This window comes from Lethenteron reissneri, chromosome 21 (assembly GCF_015708825.2).
Source record: "Lethenteron reissneri isolate LAM-NWPU_2019-01 chromosome 21, ASM1570882v1, whole genome shotgun sequence".
Taxonomy (NCBI): domain Eukaryota; kingdom Metazoa; phylum Chordata; class Hyperoartia; order Petromyzontiformes; family Petromyzontidae; genus Lethenteron; species Lethenteron reissneri.
In genome coordinates this window covers 310,684-328,546 of record NC_083799.1, presented here as the reverse complement: position 1 = coordinate 328,546, position 17,863 = coordinate 310,684, and the positions used below count along the sequence as shown (strand labels likewise).

The window sequence follows — 17,863 nt, the reverse complement described above, 5'->3', positions numbered from 1 at the left end:
CAATGGTGGTGGCCAGTCCATCCAAAGAAGATGTGTCTCTCTATACCATTCATTACTGACTTCACAAGAAATAGTACTTAAGTTTACTTACCTCAAAAGGATAAAGGTCTGAGGTCATCAACCAATCAAAATGAACCTATAGGCTTGCAATTTTGAGTCAAAAGCTTTAACCACACTGTTATACCAGGCAGGTATTCATGATTGGTAGTCGTTGCAAATTAAGTGCAATCAATGACAGAATATTAAGAGTAATAAACAATCAAGGTTGTCTTACATGCACGATAGTTTTACTGGAAAAGTTTTCTTTTCGTGGTTTACTTTGTGCTTATCCGGATGTTACTAGTGAATGTCAAAGTGCTCATGGCTTTGCACAGAATGTTATGTAACGCCTCTGTAGTCAGTGCTCTATACACTCCAAGGAATATAAATATTCCATCACAGTGGCAGTGACACAGTATTCAATACGTTTGTGTGTAGAATTGTGCACAAGGAAGCTACTCCAAGCCCTCCGCTGAAGATTGGCTAGCAGTGACAAGTGAGAGTTTTTGGGCTGATAGTAACTGCTCACCCACTGCCAGAACAATCACGTGTTAGGAGGAAACAACCTCAAAGTAATAGTCCAGTCATAGAGTGTTCTGTTAGATAACACTGTATGGATGTGACCATCAAATCATGAAGATTTATTGCACAAGCACCTGGCTAAGCTCGCACCAGAAGGCAAGTTGGTCGTATTTTTTTAAACGTTTGCTGCCTGAGTGGCCGTCGCCACTGGAGCCACAATGGCTACGGTCGTATAGTTTCTCTGCAGTGAAAATGTCACCCCGTGTCCCCGGCGTGGCTTCTGTGTCTTCACGGAAAGATATAAAAAGGCAATGCGCCGCAGTCCACTGTCGTGTATTGGCTCACATAGCATTGTACACAGAGGGCTGGGTTGTACACAGAGACAAGGGAACATGGCCTGTGAACGTGATCACGGGCTATGCGAGTTGTGGCAAGGGCCTGCCAAACCTGGTGTGTGTTACTGTCACGCGTGGAGTCACTCGCTAGGAAACGTGGCAGCTGCATCTGTGAGGGGAAGTGCCCGAGGACACGGACACTAGTGCAGTCATGATCCCCGGCTTAGTCTTGTAGACGCAAATATTACAACTTAATTTGTTGGGAAACGTAATTCATGAGACATGGTGCTTGAACAAAAATTTATTCTTGAGAGAAGTTTTGAAGTTAACCCATATTGAGCTCTCAGCGACTCCTTTATTGATTTAATATAGTTCATAAGCCCCACCTATCAAGCACCTACTGCTGTTGCCTTCGCAGCTGTGCCATGTGCTGCCGGTACAATGGACATCGGTCGCCACACGTCACTAGGCAAGACTCGGGGAGGTTTAAAGTGATGCCAATCCAGTGCCAGATCACTCCTCCCTACTGAGTTGTGCGATGAAAGTTATGTAATCCACACAAAGAAACATTTCGACCATACTAAAAACTGTTGATATTTTACCAGGTAAGGTCCACGGAGCTATATAGCCCTTTTTCAGAAGTGTCCTGGCCACAAACGATAGCTCAATGACGTGGCTTGTCATGTGGATATTTTTAGCAGCAGCTAAATACTCTAAACGCATGATTCCTTTATTTAATAAAGGAATGAGCCAAACATCCCAAGCAAGGTGCTCTTCAAAAATAGACTTGTGGCTCAGTGACACTGTCCTTAGAATATGAGTAAACTGTATACATGTTTTGCACAGTTGTGAGAATTGTTACACACATACAATTTTTACACATTATAAACACACACACACATAGTGAATAGGTGTATACCATCAACTCCATACATTTGAAAAACTGGTTTAACCGTGGGTTGCTGAAACATTTCAACCGAGCATCTTCGGGGCAGTAGCCCCCACGCCCACATTGTATAACATTGCATTGCTGTGCTTGGCATAGGTGTCAAACCCTTGTTATTCAAACCACACACATAACCTCACTGTGTCTCTCCCCTTAAGGGGATATGCTGGATGCTGTGGGGTATACTTGGCATGGTACTTTGCACTTCAGATAATTGTTGGCCAGTTTCCTTGTTCTGTGTGTAAATGGACCCTAGCAAAATAAATCATCTTTATTGCCCCCAAGCAAAAAGCCCCAGACTGCAACTGAGAACAATGTTTGCCACCAGCTAAAGGTAGGAACGGAGGGAGATGAAGAGAAAGTGCCAATTGAGAGAATGTACAAGTGAGCGCAAGCCTTGTTCAATTGCCTCAGTATGAAAATGAGTAAAGCAATTCAAGTATATGTAATTGGCTAGAATTGCTGAACTATTACTGAAAAACACTATATCATGTCCAAATCATTGGAAATAATTCCAGTAGTTTTAAAATTCGTCCCTATAATGCTGCAATGCATTACATGTGACTTATAAGTCTTATGTTCTGAACTTTTGATTGAACGAGCCAGGACCCTGCCCCATGATGGCAAAAGTAATCCAAAACCAAGTACATTAAGAAAATACGTCGATCTGTTCACAATTGTGACACGGGTAATAGGTAGTGTTGGTTAACTCCACATGTTTTCTCATGAACATTGTATTCTTTGAAAGTCGGCAGTCAATCAACCAACTTCAACAGCCGGCACCTTGGAAAAGACTGTCCTCGTGAATTTCTCCGCAGGCATAATAGATGGTACACCTTGTAGAGATACACATGCTATGAACTGCTGATAATAATAACGATGAGGAAATCGGTCTCTTTCCCCCGAATGTTCTCCCAACACACACGAGCTGCCAGGCATCTCATTTACCTTGGCACTGATATCCAAATCGATGAGAGAATTCAATTATTTCCGTGGCCCTAAATGGCGATTGTGCTGGTGATTATGTTCGTGATGGGTTTCGCGTGTATCTCCTTTTGCAGTGCTGCCTTTACAGCTGAGCTTCCCCATCACTTTCTCAGACAGGGCACACTACCCCGTGCTGCTCATGGTGTAAGTGGTGCCTTGTGCTGTATATGACATTTCAGGCATCCACACTTGTCATTTCATTGTTATTGTTCTTAAAAGCATAATGATGACAATCTTGCAGGGTTTCATACACACCGCATGCAACACTTAATGTACCTAATGTGCGTTGCACAAGTAGCACGATTTTATTGCTTTTGTATTTCTAAATAAATATCTCAAAACAGTTTAATTGCAGCGATGACAGCAGCACTATCCATGCTGAGATTTAAGGCATTGTAACATGAATCGTCTTCACCCGTTAGTTGTTTGGAATATTTTTTTCTTTGATAATTGGTTCTTTACCCTTCTATCTGGCAACAAAACTGACACCTTTTTGCAAGGAGTCATGTTTGCATAGACCGCAATACCTGCAGTCATAATACAAACAAAAGAACATAACTCTGATAATGTGCACTGTCCTTGAAGTTGATTGGTCCACACCCGAGACAGCTTTCCTTCGAGCCTAGTCTCATACGGGTTGGACCAGATGACGCCAAAAGGCGCACAACTCAAGGACAATGCACCATCAGAGTATGAGAGCTCGGGGCAAGCATCTACACTATGGGGACCTCATTTGCCAGTAAAAATATGATAATTGGTTCTTTACCCTTCTATCTGGCAACAAAACTGACACCTTTTTGCAAGGAGTCATGTTTGCATAGACCGCAATACCTGCAGTCATAATACAAACAAAAGAACATAACTCTGATAATGTGCACTGTCCTTGAAGTTGATTGGACCAATCAACTTCATTGGACCAATCAACTTCAAGGACAGTGCACATTATCAGAGTTATGTTCTTTTGTTTGTATTATGACTGCAGGTATTGCGGTCTATGCAAACATGACTCCTTGCAAAAAGGTGTCAGTTTTGTTGCCAGATAGAAGGGTAAAGAACCAATTATCATATTTTTACTGGCAAATGAGGTCCCCATAGTGTAGATTTTTTTCTTTGTTTTATGAATCCAATTTTAAAACTTAATCAACCAGTACATGCTTAGTAACAGTAATTGAATGACACACCAAAGACGTATAATCGTACAGTATTACTAGCACCTGCCTTGAGTAATCAGATGACAGTAATCTGTTACTTGCAGCATGTACCTCGCTGGCTCTGCTTAGGTGTTCTCAAGCACCCAATCCCTCCGCTGATAATGAAAACAATAAGTTAGACTATCAATATGCTTTGCTTCTTTCGGTAAAGTCACGTAGATAGAAAAAATAATAATAAAAAGAAAGTGAACAAAATAAAAAAAACATTAATGTAGACTGTAGCCTGGTTCTTAATCGGAGTGAGTGTACTGGCAGTCTATCATGTAGACTGTAGCCTGGTTATTAAGTTTGGTGAGTGTACTGGCAGTCGAAAGTGTAGACTGTAGCCTGGTTCTTAACCTCGGTGAGTGTACTGGCAATCTATAATGTGTTGTGATCGAAACGTCGTGTTTTTAAAATAAAAAAAATCTTCAATTTTTTTACTGAAAGAACCAAGAATATAGATTGCCAGTATGCTCACTCAGGTTAAGAACCAGGCTACAGTCTATATTATAAACTGCCAGTACACTCACTCAGTTTAATAACCATTGCTACAGTCTACATTATGGACTGCCAGTACGCTCACCAAGATTAAAAAAAAACCTGGATACAGTCTACATTATAGACTGCCAGTATGCTCACTCAGTTTAATAACCATTGCTACAGTCTACATTATGGACTGCCAGTACGCTCACTCAGTTTAATAACCATTGCTACAGTCTACATTATGGACTGCCAGTACGCTCACCCAGCTTAATAACTATTTGTAAAGTCTACATTATAGACTGCCAGTACACTCACCCAGCTTAATAACAAGGCTACAGTCTACATTATAGACTGACAGTAAACTCACCCAGCTCAATAACTATTTGTACAGTCTACATTATAGACTGCCAGTAAACTCACCTAGCCTAATAACCATTGCTACAGTCTACATTATAGACTGCCAGTATACTCACCGAGATTAATAACCAGGCTACAGTCTACATTATAGACTACCGGTACACTCACTCAGCTTAATAACCAGGCTACAGTCTACATTATAGACTGCCGGTACACTCACCAAACTTAATAACCAGGCTACAGTCTACGTTGTAGACTGCCAGTACACTCACTCCGATTAAGAAGCAGGCTACATTCTACATTAATGGTTTTGGGTTTATTATTATTTTATTTATTTATTTAAATTTTATTCACTTTCTTTTTATTATTATTTTCCTATCTACGTGACTTTACCGAAAGAAACAAAGAATATGGATTCCTGCAGTCACGAAAGTTTTAAGTAATAATTAAGACTGTCAAATTGAAAGTAAGCACAATGAAGGCAGTCTGATGCCTACTTTCAGGCCGTTACTGACTTACCTTGTGCTTAGCCACAAATCAACCGCAATACCTTGCTGATCTCGTCAAGGAGAATGAAACATAACGCAAACTCCAGCCATTGAACAAAGGCGGTCACCACATTGCGCGCTTTCAGATGCTCTTCTGCGGCCATCTGGAATGCTCTTCCTTCCGATATTAGGAAGGCTCTGGAGCTATGCACTTTTAAATCTTGATTCAACACTCATTTCTTTATAACTGTGTTTTGTGTTTAGTCTGTTGCCCTTCCCTACATTAGCATGGTTGGCTACGTACAGTTCAACATACATATATACATACATGCTGCACAGTGACAACTAGCACTGGGGGTGCCCTTTGAAATGCTCCCATCTGCTCAGTGCACTTTCTTCTCTTCACGTCCCCCCTGTCCCGGGGCACAGCGACAGTTCTCCCGGCAGCCAGGTGGTCACGGAGGAGTTCCGAGTGGACTGGGAGACGCACCTGGTGAGCTCGGTCGGTGTCATCACCGCGCGTTTCGACGGGCGGGGCTCCGGCTTCCGCGGAAACAAACTCCTGCACGAGCTGCACCACCGCCTGGGGGCATTGGAAGACCGCGACCAGATCGCAGCTCTGAGGTGCCCGCGGTCGCGCCCCTGCATGCCCAGTGGTCACTCCATATTTCGCCCACGGCGACGCACTGTGTTTACACACGGACAAAGTGATCAGAATGCCTTGTGGCTGCTGATGAGATGTAAAAAATATGTACTTTTTATTTACTTAACACAAAATAGAGGGTACTTGCCTATAAACATTTGGAAGTCACCAGGATTGGTTCAGGCATGCCTTGCTCGAATGTTATCACCTCATGTGCACGGGCGAAATTTCTCCATGAAGAGTTGTAAAAATGCAATGCAGGAATTGCAACACTTACACCTGCACGCATTAATAACATCTGCCCTGACTTGGGCAATTTTGGACAAGAACTAAGCCAAAACTAAACTAAACAAATTTTTATTTTACCAGGTAAGGTCCACTGAGCTATGTAGATTTTTTTCAGAAGCGACCTGGCCACAAATGATAGTGCAGCGAAGTTACTCATCACGTGGAAATTTAGAGCAGCCAAATACTCTAAGCGCATGTTTGTAAATGTGGAGGAGAAAACCAGAGGACCCGGAGAAAAATTCATGTGACCTCGGGGAGAGAGAGAAAAGCAAACTCCCAGTGTACAACAGACGTCAGGGATGGGATCGAACCCACGATCGCCTGTATACCGGGAGAGGTACTTAACATCTTGCCATAAATTAGAAGTTTTCGTGACTGCAGCGATCCATACTTATTGGTCCTTTCGGTAAAGTCACGTAGGTATAAAATAAAATAAATAAAATATTGGATACCTACGTGACTTTACCAAAAGAACCAAAGAGTATCTTGCCATAGCGCCAGAAAAAACTAACAGCTGCGTGTGAAAGTGGCTCTGGTTGAGAGTCCAAGTGCAGTGGCTCACACGGGAGGTGGCCGCGTGGAGGGTAGTGTTTAGTTCTCGAGGTCGTCAATTTTACCGCAGTTGGCCGTGCCATGAGCTCTCTGGGTGACGCAGACATAGTGGCCATTACAGCAGCGCTAAATGCTGACATTTGTTTTCACAGGACACTCTTGGACCTTCCTTATGTTGACAAGTTGCGAATTGGGGTGTATGGAAAGGTAATTACACCGTCATTTCAGTTCATGCAATGTTTACACACACAATTTAGTGCCTTGAATGCCGTTTATGTTCGTACTGCAATCAATATTCGTCCACGATGTTTTACACCGATATCCAAGGTTAACCTAGCTATACAAATTGCGACATAAGGACAAATAAAAAAAATATAGCCTAGCCTAGATATCACAAGGTATCCTTTCCTTGTTTGTTTTTTACCATCTCGTATTGGAATCGGTTATGTTAACAATTGGTAATGACACTTGTCCTTAAAGAATCAAGTCAAATTAAAGTCAAAGGGACTTTCTGCTCAAACAATTGATGGGGCTATGCCCATCTCTGTTGGTAGCCCAGAGCCGGTGGCAGAATTTCCGCATGCTCGTGGCGGGGCCCCTCCTCCACTTACAAGCAGCCCTGTTGGCTTCCTACAAAGAAAGTGCACACCTTATTGACCCGAGAGAGTAGATATGCTGAGCCAGCACGAAATTAGGATTTGAATGTTTGACATTCCTGTTGTGATCGAAGTGTGTGTTGTAGTCTCAGCCGTACCTGACTGCACGCTTGCAGAGTGTTACCATACAAATGAATACTGTTCTCTAGTCGTCAAAGGCATCTTGATTAAATGAAACCATAACTGAAGAGAATAATTATTCTGTCACTTCTCCATCAGCAGCTTGATGTTGCTAATTATGGGACTTTGGACAGAGTGAGCAATTACTCCACTTTGTCCTTTGCCATCAGCCTGCTAATTTACGCTAGCCACTGCAGCACCATCAGCAATTTATAGCAGGTGGAATTCAGTTTGACAGCCCTTTAACAATGAGGTTCCCATCTTGCCACTCATTTTTTTTCTTTATCAGCCACTTAGCTAATGGGAACTGCTCTTTATAAACGACAGTTATGGATGGAAAACAAGGAAAGCAGCATAATTGAACGTTGGATGCTTTATGCGGATGAATTATTATAATGTGAGAAAATGAAATTAAGTTTGGGTTCACAAAAAAGTGTGGGCAGCATTCGCTGCAGATTAATGCAGCTGTCTGTGGGCTGCGTGCTAAATTTTACATTTAACTTATTTGGACGGTGTTTTAATCAACAGCGCAGCGCTATTTGTAGCACCGTCCAACACGATTAAAGTCTGCAGCCTCACCAGAGCAAAATGACTTACAACTGTCATTTTAGTGCACATGGTAAATCTGGAGACCCCTTTAACCCGACCAGTTACCTCATTTCATACAATTAAAAGGAGCAGCTGTTCATTCTGTGACCTCAAAGGAGCGTAGACATTCGGGCGTTGATTTATGCAGCACTCAGCGTAAGGCATCTGCAACGTTAGCCTGTACGGGCTGCCATGGTGCTAAGTTTAATACATTTATGTGGACCCATTTTACACGAGTTATAATTTACTGTCGGCCCAGCATACTCATTTTGTGATTGCGCCATGTTAGGGGCCTAGATTAATTATATTATTTGGCTGCTATAATTTCCACATGATGAGCCACTTCGTTTGCGCTATCATTTGTGGCCAGGTCGCTACTGAAACAGAAGCTAAAAGCTCAGTTGGGCTTTACTTGGTGAGATAAAAATTGTTACTCTTAGTTCTTTCGGTAAAGTCACGTAGGTAAAAAATGAAATTAAAATTAATAAAAAATAGAACAATAAAATCACGACGTTTCGGACTTGTGTTGCCTCCGAAACGTCGTGATTTTATTGTTTTATTTTTATTAATTTTAATTTCATTTTTTACCTACGTGACTTTACCGAAAGAACTAAGAGTATGGATCCTTGCAGTCACGAAAGCTTCAAATCTAGAAAAAGATAAAAATTGGTTTATTTGTATGAAATAAAAATAGTTTCATGATTTGCATATCTTTCCCTACTTTGCACTCCTATTGTTTGTTGTTGTAACTATCTGACTTGCCCTTACTGGACATTTGTAAAAAAAAGAGCTTCATAGCTCATAGGATTCCTCCGGTATAAATAAAGATTTTGATTCTGGTAGTAACGCAATTTGTATTCCCAATGTGACTGTGAATACAAACAAAAGGCAAACTCAGTGTCTTGCTGCTCGATTGAGCAATTGACCGGTGCTTAATTCTCTCGGCTGCCCTGAATTAGTGGTGGAAATTCCACAATCCCATGGTGGGGTGGAAACTCTCTCCATAAGATGTTCATTGGGAATGTTATTGATAGATTTATACTCACGGCAGCCATACATGAGCATTGGGAGGATTTACATTGCACAACCCAGACGTTCAGGCCTCACAATGTGGTTGTCTCTTTTCATTATGATCATGGTGACCAGGGCAATTGTTTTATGTGGCCACACTCTTTTGATCGGACTTGGTAAAGTCGAAGCCAGCCCAAGGTTGCCTTGCCAAAACAAATGATCGTGGGAAACATGATTAATTTAGACACGTATATGCACATCCGCTTTTGTCAGTCCGCCGCTGGATGAGGGCCTCTCCGTGCTGCGTGTGAGTCATGGCGGTCATAATAAATGCTTTACTATAAATGTGGCAGCATAGAAAGTAGAGTACAACTATAAATGTTTATGCACTGCCTACTGCTGCCCAGCAAATGGCCCCACAGCCACCTATAACTGTCGAGTGTGTGTGGTGGTTGCCCATCCAAGCACTAGCATATTTAGCTTCTATGATCGAATGAGATCAGGTATATTTAGATGATTTGGTCATAACCTATTTTTTAAACAGAAACCTGTAATTAACGTGAGCCCTGCTGAGACACACTTATCTTTTCCAAAGGGAGATATGGGTTTGGGAAATGCATAAAAGTACAATTGTAAAATAAAATCATGAAATTGAATACTAAAACAAACACACACAAAACCTTTAACTACATGCAAAAATAAATATGGAACTACATGTATGATTCAACAGCTTAGTAGAAACATTGATTTCCTTTACGTCAAGCAAGCTCACGATGTGTCCCACTCAGGATCTCAGCCGGTGATATCAGTAACGTTCCTGATAAAATATCTGCAATTGACCACGGGCCAACAGATAATAATGTATTTCTATTCGGCAATGTATTAAACTTCCTTGCCTGTTTATTTAATCTTCTTTCATTTTATGTGTCTGTGGAAATTGGATTGACACTGCTGTGTTTCTTCGCAGGCTTATGGAGGATATGTCACCACGCTGCTGCTCGGCTCTGGAGAAGCCCTATTTAAGTGTGGCGTTGCTGTGGCTCCCATCACTGACTGGCGACTCTATGGTAGGAGATGCGCTCCTTGATAATGAGCAGTAATTTAGTACATTTGGTATTTGCGCCATTCTCACCATGGTGGTGAGATGTTAACTACCTCGCCTGGTATAGAGGTATTTGGAGTGTGCATGTTCTCCCTGTGGTCACGTGGATTTTTCTCTCGGTCCTCCGGTTTTTCCCTCCACATTTAGAAACATGTGTTTCGAGTATTTGGCTGCTATAAATCTCCACGTGTATAAGCCACTTCGTTGAGCTATCATTTGTGGCCAGGTCGCTTCTAAAATAAAGCGAAATAGCTCAGTGGGCCTTACCTTGTAAAATATGAACATGTTTTTGTTCATTATTCTTATAGCCCAGGGATATCGCAAAGGTACTATGTTTCACAGATGTATAGTCTATACCAGTAGGGGCAATGTAGCGACGTGTAGTCCCAATTGAGTAGTTTGGGTAATCTTTAAAATTTGGACCATGATGCAAGCACACATTACATCAGGGGATCTTTAATGTGCACTGTATGCACTACCACTGGGCCATGTCATAATGAAATGGTCTATAATTTTCATTAAATATGTTTGCATGTACCCCAGCAGATAAGTGGAGTGAATTCGCAGCTCACCCCACGGATAATAAGATCCCTGATTATCGATACCTCATTTCATCGCAGATAAGATGAGTTGTCCTGTATAGCCATTTCCTGACAGGTCAGATGAGATTGTTGTGTTCAGTATGGCTAAGAATGTCATGGTTAACTATGATGGAAGGAACTGTGGAATTGCCAGCCTTTACATGATATTATAATTGACCGTGGGGTTAGTTTAGTAAACACTAGTGTTTCTCACTTGGACAGTATTGGAGTATGTCGCCCGAGACTTGGATTCTTGTCTTGGATTAATACACGGCCTACGCGGAGGGTGGGGGGAAGATGCGTGACGTCAGCAGTCACACTGCGTAACGCTGTGACATCACAGATGTGATGTCACCACTCACTTGCCGTGCAAAATATATCCATTATTGCGCCCCCCCCCCCTCCCCAAATACAAAAGTCTATTTTTATACTTTTTGCATTGTGTACAGTCTGGAAGCTACCCACATGCCAAATTTCAAGTTTGTTGCATGTTGGGAAGTATGCTAAACATTTCGAACAGACACACATTCACGAATTTCCCTTTTATATATACTAGCGGGAAGTACCCGGCGTTGCCCGGGTCAAAAAGACAGACACACACCGACTTACACACACTTACAGACATCGATCCACCAGTGGCGGCTCCTGCAAAATCTCTCAGGGGGGGCAAATGTCTGGATGATTGATAAGGATAAGGTCCACCCATGCAATGGATAAATTAACAGCTTAAGCATGTAAAGGCAACTTCACTTCTTTAATATTAATGAAAAATAAAGTGACTCTTACAATACATCTTGTTTGTTTCTATACTCACTATTAAAACAAACCACTCAAGTTAATTTTATTAAAGATTCCACTATGTGGCGATAAATTATATTGTTGGATGAAACGTGCTTACGTATGATGACGTTAGCACGTATGATGACGTAAGCACGTTAGGGCTTGCCCTCCCGGAAGCCATAGAGAATGCATTGGAGCGCCCGCCGTTCGAAAAAAAACATCTTTGAATGTAAGTCTATGGGGCCACTCGGGGCGATTCTCAGCCGGAGTGAAATCGCCCAAAAAGAGGCGGTACTCCACAGAACGTGACATGAAGCTGATTGGACTATATCCAGAGGCTGACAGTGACGGCTAGCGTGACTCTGTGGTTCAATGACATTGGTGGTGCGTCGCCCAATCGCCCTAATGAAGAAACCGCCCCTGCGACCCACACACACAAACACAGCGACTTACACACACACATCACACATATGGACTCACACACACAGACATTGACTTCAGCTGCACACACATAGAGTTACACACACATATCAACGTACATGCATACAGCGACTCACACACATACATAGACAACCACACACATGGACCTAAACACACATATGGACTTACACACACACATGGAGCCATGCACACACATCGACTTGCACACAACAACAACCGCCATTCGCCACAAAGTGGTGGTGACGTCACCACGACGCTTGTGCCAGGCTATGTGCACCTTGAGGTCACGTGAAGTGTCGAACGCCCGCTGGCAGGAGGTCACGGGGCAGACCCAGGTGCCACGGGTCGACAGACACACAGACTCACACACATACACAGACTGACACACACAATGCCCTACAAACAGACACATCGATTCGGACACACACATTGACTTACAAACACGTAAACATCGACTTTAACGCACACATGGACTGGCACACAAACACATCGACTGACAGACACATCGACTGACACACATATTGACTCGCACACACACATGGACTTACGCACACACACATGGACTTACGCACACACTTGGACTTACACATACACATCGACGCAAACAAACATCGACACACACAAAGACACATCGACTTGCGCACACACACACAAAGCGACCGTCGCTGACATGCAGATGGACTCACATGGACACAAAGACATAGGCACACACATAAAAACGCAAGTACATTGTGAAAAATGGTTGTCTGCACACAAACATAATTATTCGTATAAATGCAAGGTGATTATTAAAAAAATAGGTTTGAATGTATGTAAGTTTAGCGAAAGAAGAAAATGAAATCATATTTTCGTGCACATAAACAATATGATGTTAATATTTCCAAGGTTATGTAAATGATAGGTTTTTATATACGTGCGTTTAGCAAAAGAAGCAAGAAAATGAAATAATATTTGTCTGCATGCAAAAAAAAGTTAATTATTATTTACAAGGTTATTAAATAAATAATAGGTTTCTATCTACGTGAGGTTAGCGAAAGAAGCAATAAAAAAAGTTGTCTGCACACAAACAAAATGATTATTATATTTCGTAACCAATTGTTTTAATATCACTTTTTCTATATACGTGAGTTTAGCGACAGAAGCAATAAAATTGTACTTAACATTACCGTGGTGAGGCCTAGTCCCGTGCAGAACCCGCGGCCTCGCCTAGATTGTGCAGCCGGCCGAGGTGGCTCCCTGGCAGGCTGTGGACTGGGCCACTCCCCCCGGCCACGCTACAATAATGACTATCGAAGCACTATATAATATTAATGTAGGGACTCTATAGCAGTAACTGCACACATGGGGGGGGGGGGGGGTACCTACGTGACTTCACATTTTTAATAATTAACCTCAGCGTTTTGTGTGAAAATGTCCCCCTCACCCCGACCGACTTGGTAAAAGCCGCCCCCCCCACCGAACGCGTGTGACTTGTTAATAAATAAATGAACGCAAACTGCACAAATTCGCTAATTAAACTAATTTAAAGTTGACGGGTGTGAAAAATGAATAGCGCTTGTTCACCGCGGGGCTTACGGCGTGGTACCTGGCTATTTTTTTTCGTAAACCCCACCGTTGGAGAGCCAAGCGTGCGACCACACACAAACCCACACACAATTTTTTACTTTTATATATATCGATATATTTAAACATACTTTCTTTTTTTACGTAATATTTTGAAATGTTATTTAGTTTGATTGAAAATGTTGTATATAAGCACAATACATCTTGTATGTATGACTAAATGTAACAGGTATTTTTGTCATCTTTCCAGCGTCTGCTTTTTCTGAGCGCTACCTTGGCCACCCAAATCATGATGAAAAAATATACGAGGTACGTAAGCTACAGCTTGCTTATTGTCCCTCTTGTTGAATGCTGCCGATGCCTCATACGGTTTTAAAGCCTTTACAATTACGTTTGACATGTTGTCGCTTATCTCATTGCAAGGTGGCACTGTGGGGGCTTTATTTCAAAATGCCATGTGTGGTTTGCTTTTACACATGTCAAATTCCCCACGGTTGTTGTGTGGAATCGCTGGCCTTCTGAAATAAAAGAAGGGCACTTGACAACAATTTTGGCAGCTATAATGGGGATGTGTTTGAATGTGGGCCATAAATATACACCTGCCACTGCAGTACTGACAATTGATATTCTACCCTCAAACTTGAAAACCTTAGTTTCCTACATAGTGATAGGTGGGAAAATAATCAGCTAGCAGTTGGTGAAAGCTGATGTTAAATGATGGCCATACACAAGGAGAGAAATGTTCACCCTTGCTGCAACCACTATCTCTGTGCCCTTCCTAGATGGCAATACTAATTCCCCCAAGATTTTCACCTGCTTTTAAAAGGCATTCATCTTTAACTTGGTCCTCTCTGAGCGTGAAGATCATGCATGCTGCTATTTTCCTCATACATCCAAACTGTGAAATTCACCCTCCGTGTGCACTTTGCCAGCAGCCTGAAATATGCAGCTTTTCAAAAAGATAATAACTAGCTGTAATTGTATTGCCTATTCTGTCCTATCGTCGGGATGCAATTTATGAGTATTTAGTAGACAAGGGTGCGACAGACCAGATATGCATGAGCGAGCAACTTTACGTTAATGCAATCAGAATGCGACTTGAAATGCATGTCCAATACTGTTGCAAAGAGGATTGACAAAATACAGTTTTAATCATGGGGTGACACACCTTACTTTAATTGAAGAATACGTTTTCAAAATATATATTTGAAAAAGACCTCGCCATACATTTCAGGATAAAGTTGAAAATATCTATACTGTATATTTAAATTACTAACATTGGTGTCATGACTACAGTTGGCACGATATCATTTTTCACGATATGATACAGTATTGAATTTCACAATATGAATATTCTGTTTCACTTTTTTATACCTCTGATCTGAATAAAGATGACTTTTAAAAGTTATTCAATAGCAGTTGACTCAACACACTGATTGCAATCTATAACGCGTATCATGCACATACCATCAGTTACACAAAATAATTGGAATAAACTACAAGAATGATGATTGCATCGTATAATTGCCGTGCAAATCACTAATTTAAGGGGTAATTTAATGATTTTTAGTTTAATAGATATTTTGTCACAAAATAAAATATTGCGGAAAATAAAATGAGCTGTGATAATCACAATATAATAATATTTTTCAAAATGGACAATACGATTATGGATTGTATAGTGTATGATATATCATGGTATATCATGACAGCCATATTCATGGGCAGTGTTGTGTAGCAACAATTGGAGCAACAGAATTACAATGGAGAGAGCACATGTTGAGAATACATCGCCGTGAGCATGCCACAGGCAGTTTGTCATCAGTGGATGCATTCAAAAGCTGTTGAGATGAATTAAAAAATGTATGTCTGAGAACAATTTGTCACCTAATTTTAAATAAACTTAAACTTGTTCTAGCTCCCTTAGGTAATGAGTAGCTTGCACTAAATTAATGAGAGCAATTAAATATAAGTGAATTGTTTTGTTGTATGTTCCTATATTGTTTGGTTTAAATAATTGTTTGGACATTACATGTAATAGTAATAAAAAAAATATTGTGTTCATACCGCACCCATAATATAACAAAACGTATCAGAACTCAGTTTTAAACAATAATGTTCTTAGCCTAATGGAACCCCTGATGGCAGCTGTGCGGCACAAGGTGAACACAGCACCGGCCTGCAAGCAGGAACTAGTCTGCCAGCAGGGGGACGATGAATGCGAAGTGTCATTTCAATTGAGTAATTTGTCGGTAATGTTTGCAATTTTATACATTTGGAAGATGATGCCAGCACATAATGACCTACCAAAATCCAGCACTTTTACATCTCCTCTTTGACAACATTATTGAATCAGTACTTGAATTGAATACCAATATGGAATGACACAAGGCACAGTGATAATAGCCCACGCTCATCCGTACTCTCATGTGCCATGTAAATGTTGCTGATTCAGAGCAGTCAGCAGTATTTCAGTTTAATAAAAAAAAATCATTGGAAATACAGCCAGTGTTGACTGTAAGTGACGTCGTGGATCACATTTTACACGAGTGGCAGTAGCGATTAGTCCACCACATATCACATTTCAATCACCTGGAGTCACATTTAGCAGTGGACCAGTAAGGGCAAAATGTGGTTGTATTTATGTTTTCTATCGGTGATCCATGGTTTACATTCAGACGCGGTGGCATATACACACACATACGTATGTTTATCCAACTTTTACAAACTTCATTCCTCACACCCCTAACACGTCCTTGGGTTCACATTTCCATGTGCACTAATCTTTTCCTTTTCAATGTTCATCGTCATCGTTACACGTTGCACGCTGCCATTAATTAATAATACTAATAAATTATATCCTGCCCACTCCTGAAGTGTAAGGAATGAGTCTTGAGAAGCCCTGCTGCACACTGTGGCCAAAATCAATAATTATTTAATGCAGGTAGAGATGACACCAACCACAAACTGAATCTGATGCTCTCAGCTTGACGAATTTAAGAGTGCCAGGCGTATTTTTCTGTGGAAAATAATGCTGCTGCTGCCTTCAGATTGTTTATTAGTTTACATTTCACGATAACGAAAATCAATAGACCTTGGCCAGGGGCGAAAATAATTCCACTCCATAAAAAAAAAACTCCTTAACTTTAGTAACGTTGTGCTCATGGGCGGAGTTTGCGGGAGGGGGGCATGGGGGGCAATGCCCCACCCATTTCAACATGCTCTTGGCTCTTTCGGTAAAGTCACATAGGTAAAAAATGAAATAAAAATTAATAAAAATAAAATAATTATATTATATTTTAATTTTATTATATTATTTTTATTAATTTTTATTTCATTTTTTACCTACGTGACTTTACCGAAAGAACTAAGAGTATGAATCCTTGCAGTCACGAAAGCTTCAAATCTAGAATCATTTCAACATGGCCTGAGTCGGCCACAATTAGTATCGTTGTTCCTTTACCTGATTTGGGTGAGCTCTTTGGACTGGGATATATATACAGTAAAATCTGTAGCCTCTGCAGTATCAATTATGAAAGAGATACCCTGTGATTGCCTAGAATATCTCAATAATATTTAGCTCTTATTTCAAAAGGCTGCAACACATTTTATGCAGATTTTTAACGCGGGTTGCTGCGCAAAAGTTGGAGACTGCTGAACCTTTTTTTTTTACACACACCTCCAGGCTTCTTGTTTGCACAATCTAGAGCTCCATAACGTTTTAACATCGGCAATGTCACGGCCGGATATTTGCATGCTGCTAAGTGTGCCTCCGATGTCCGTGTTTGCATGCAGGTGTCACGAGCTGTCCACAGGGTGGCCAAGCTTACGGACGAGAAAGTGCTGCTGATCCACGGCACGGCTGACGGTAAACGCAATCATCCACGACACACCGTACGAAGAGGAAAAATTATTACACAGCCAATTAATCCACATTATTATTGCCAATTTGCTGCAAGGTTGGTTATGGCCGCGCTCGCTTTGATGGCTCTCCGCCAGGTGGAAACGGATTCGCAAGTTGTGGCTTTTTGTTGCATTTCATGGTTCCATTTTTAGAAGACGAAAGCAGAAAATGAAATAGCGAAGGATGGCTTTGAAAGACGTTCATTAATAGACGATAACCCCTTATAATTAAAACTGGTTTGTGTTTTTATGTTTATAATAATTCCATTAACTTCACAGTTGATA

The 17,863-nt window shown here is 41.2% G+C and overlaps 1 protein-coding gene across 2 annotated transcripts in view; it reads left to right on the top strand.

Annotated features, from left to right (window-relative positions):
- The window catches only part of LOC133344998 (inactive dipeptidyl peptidase 10-like), a 543,079-nt gene that overhangs the window by 513,804 nt on the left and 11,412 nt on the right, over positions 1 to 17,863 (top strand). For both annotated transcript variants that reach the window (XM_061555335.1, XM_061555334.1), the window contains exons 19-24: positions 2,904 to 2,973; positions 5,780 to 5,974; positions 6,986 to 7,040; positions 10,176 to 10,275; positions 13,926 to 13,984; positions 17,471 to 17,543. In XM_061555335.1, coding sequence (XP_061411319.1) covers positions 2,904 to 2,973; positions 5,780 to 5,974; positions 6,986 to 7,040; positions 10,176 to 10,275; positions 13,926 to 13,984; positions 17,471 to 17,543 — 552 coding nt within the window. The remainder of the gene's footprint in view (positions 1 to 2,903; positions 2,974 to 5,779; positions 5,975 to 6,985; positions 7,041 to 10,175; positions 10,276 to 13,925; positions 13,985 to 17,470; positions 17,544 to 17,863) is intronic.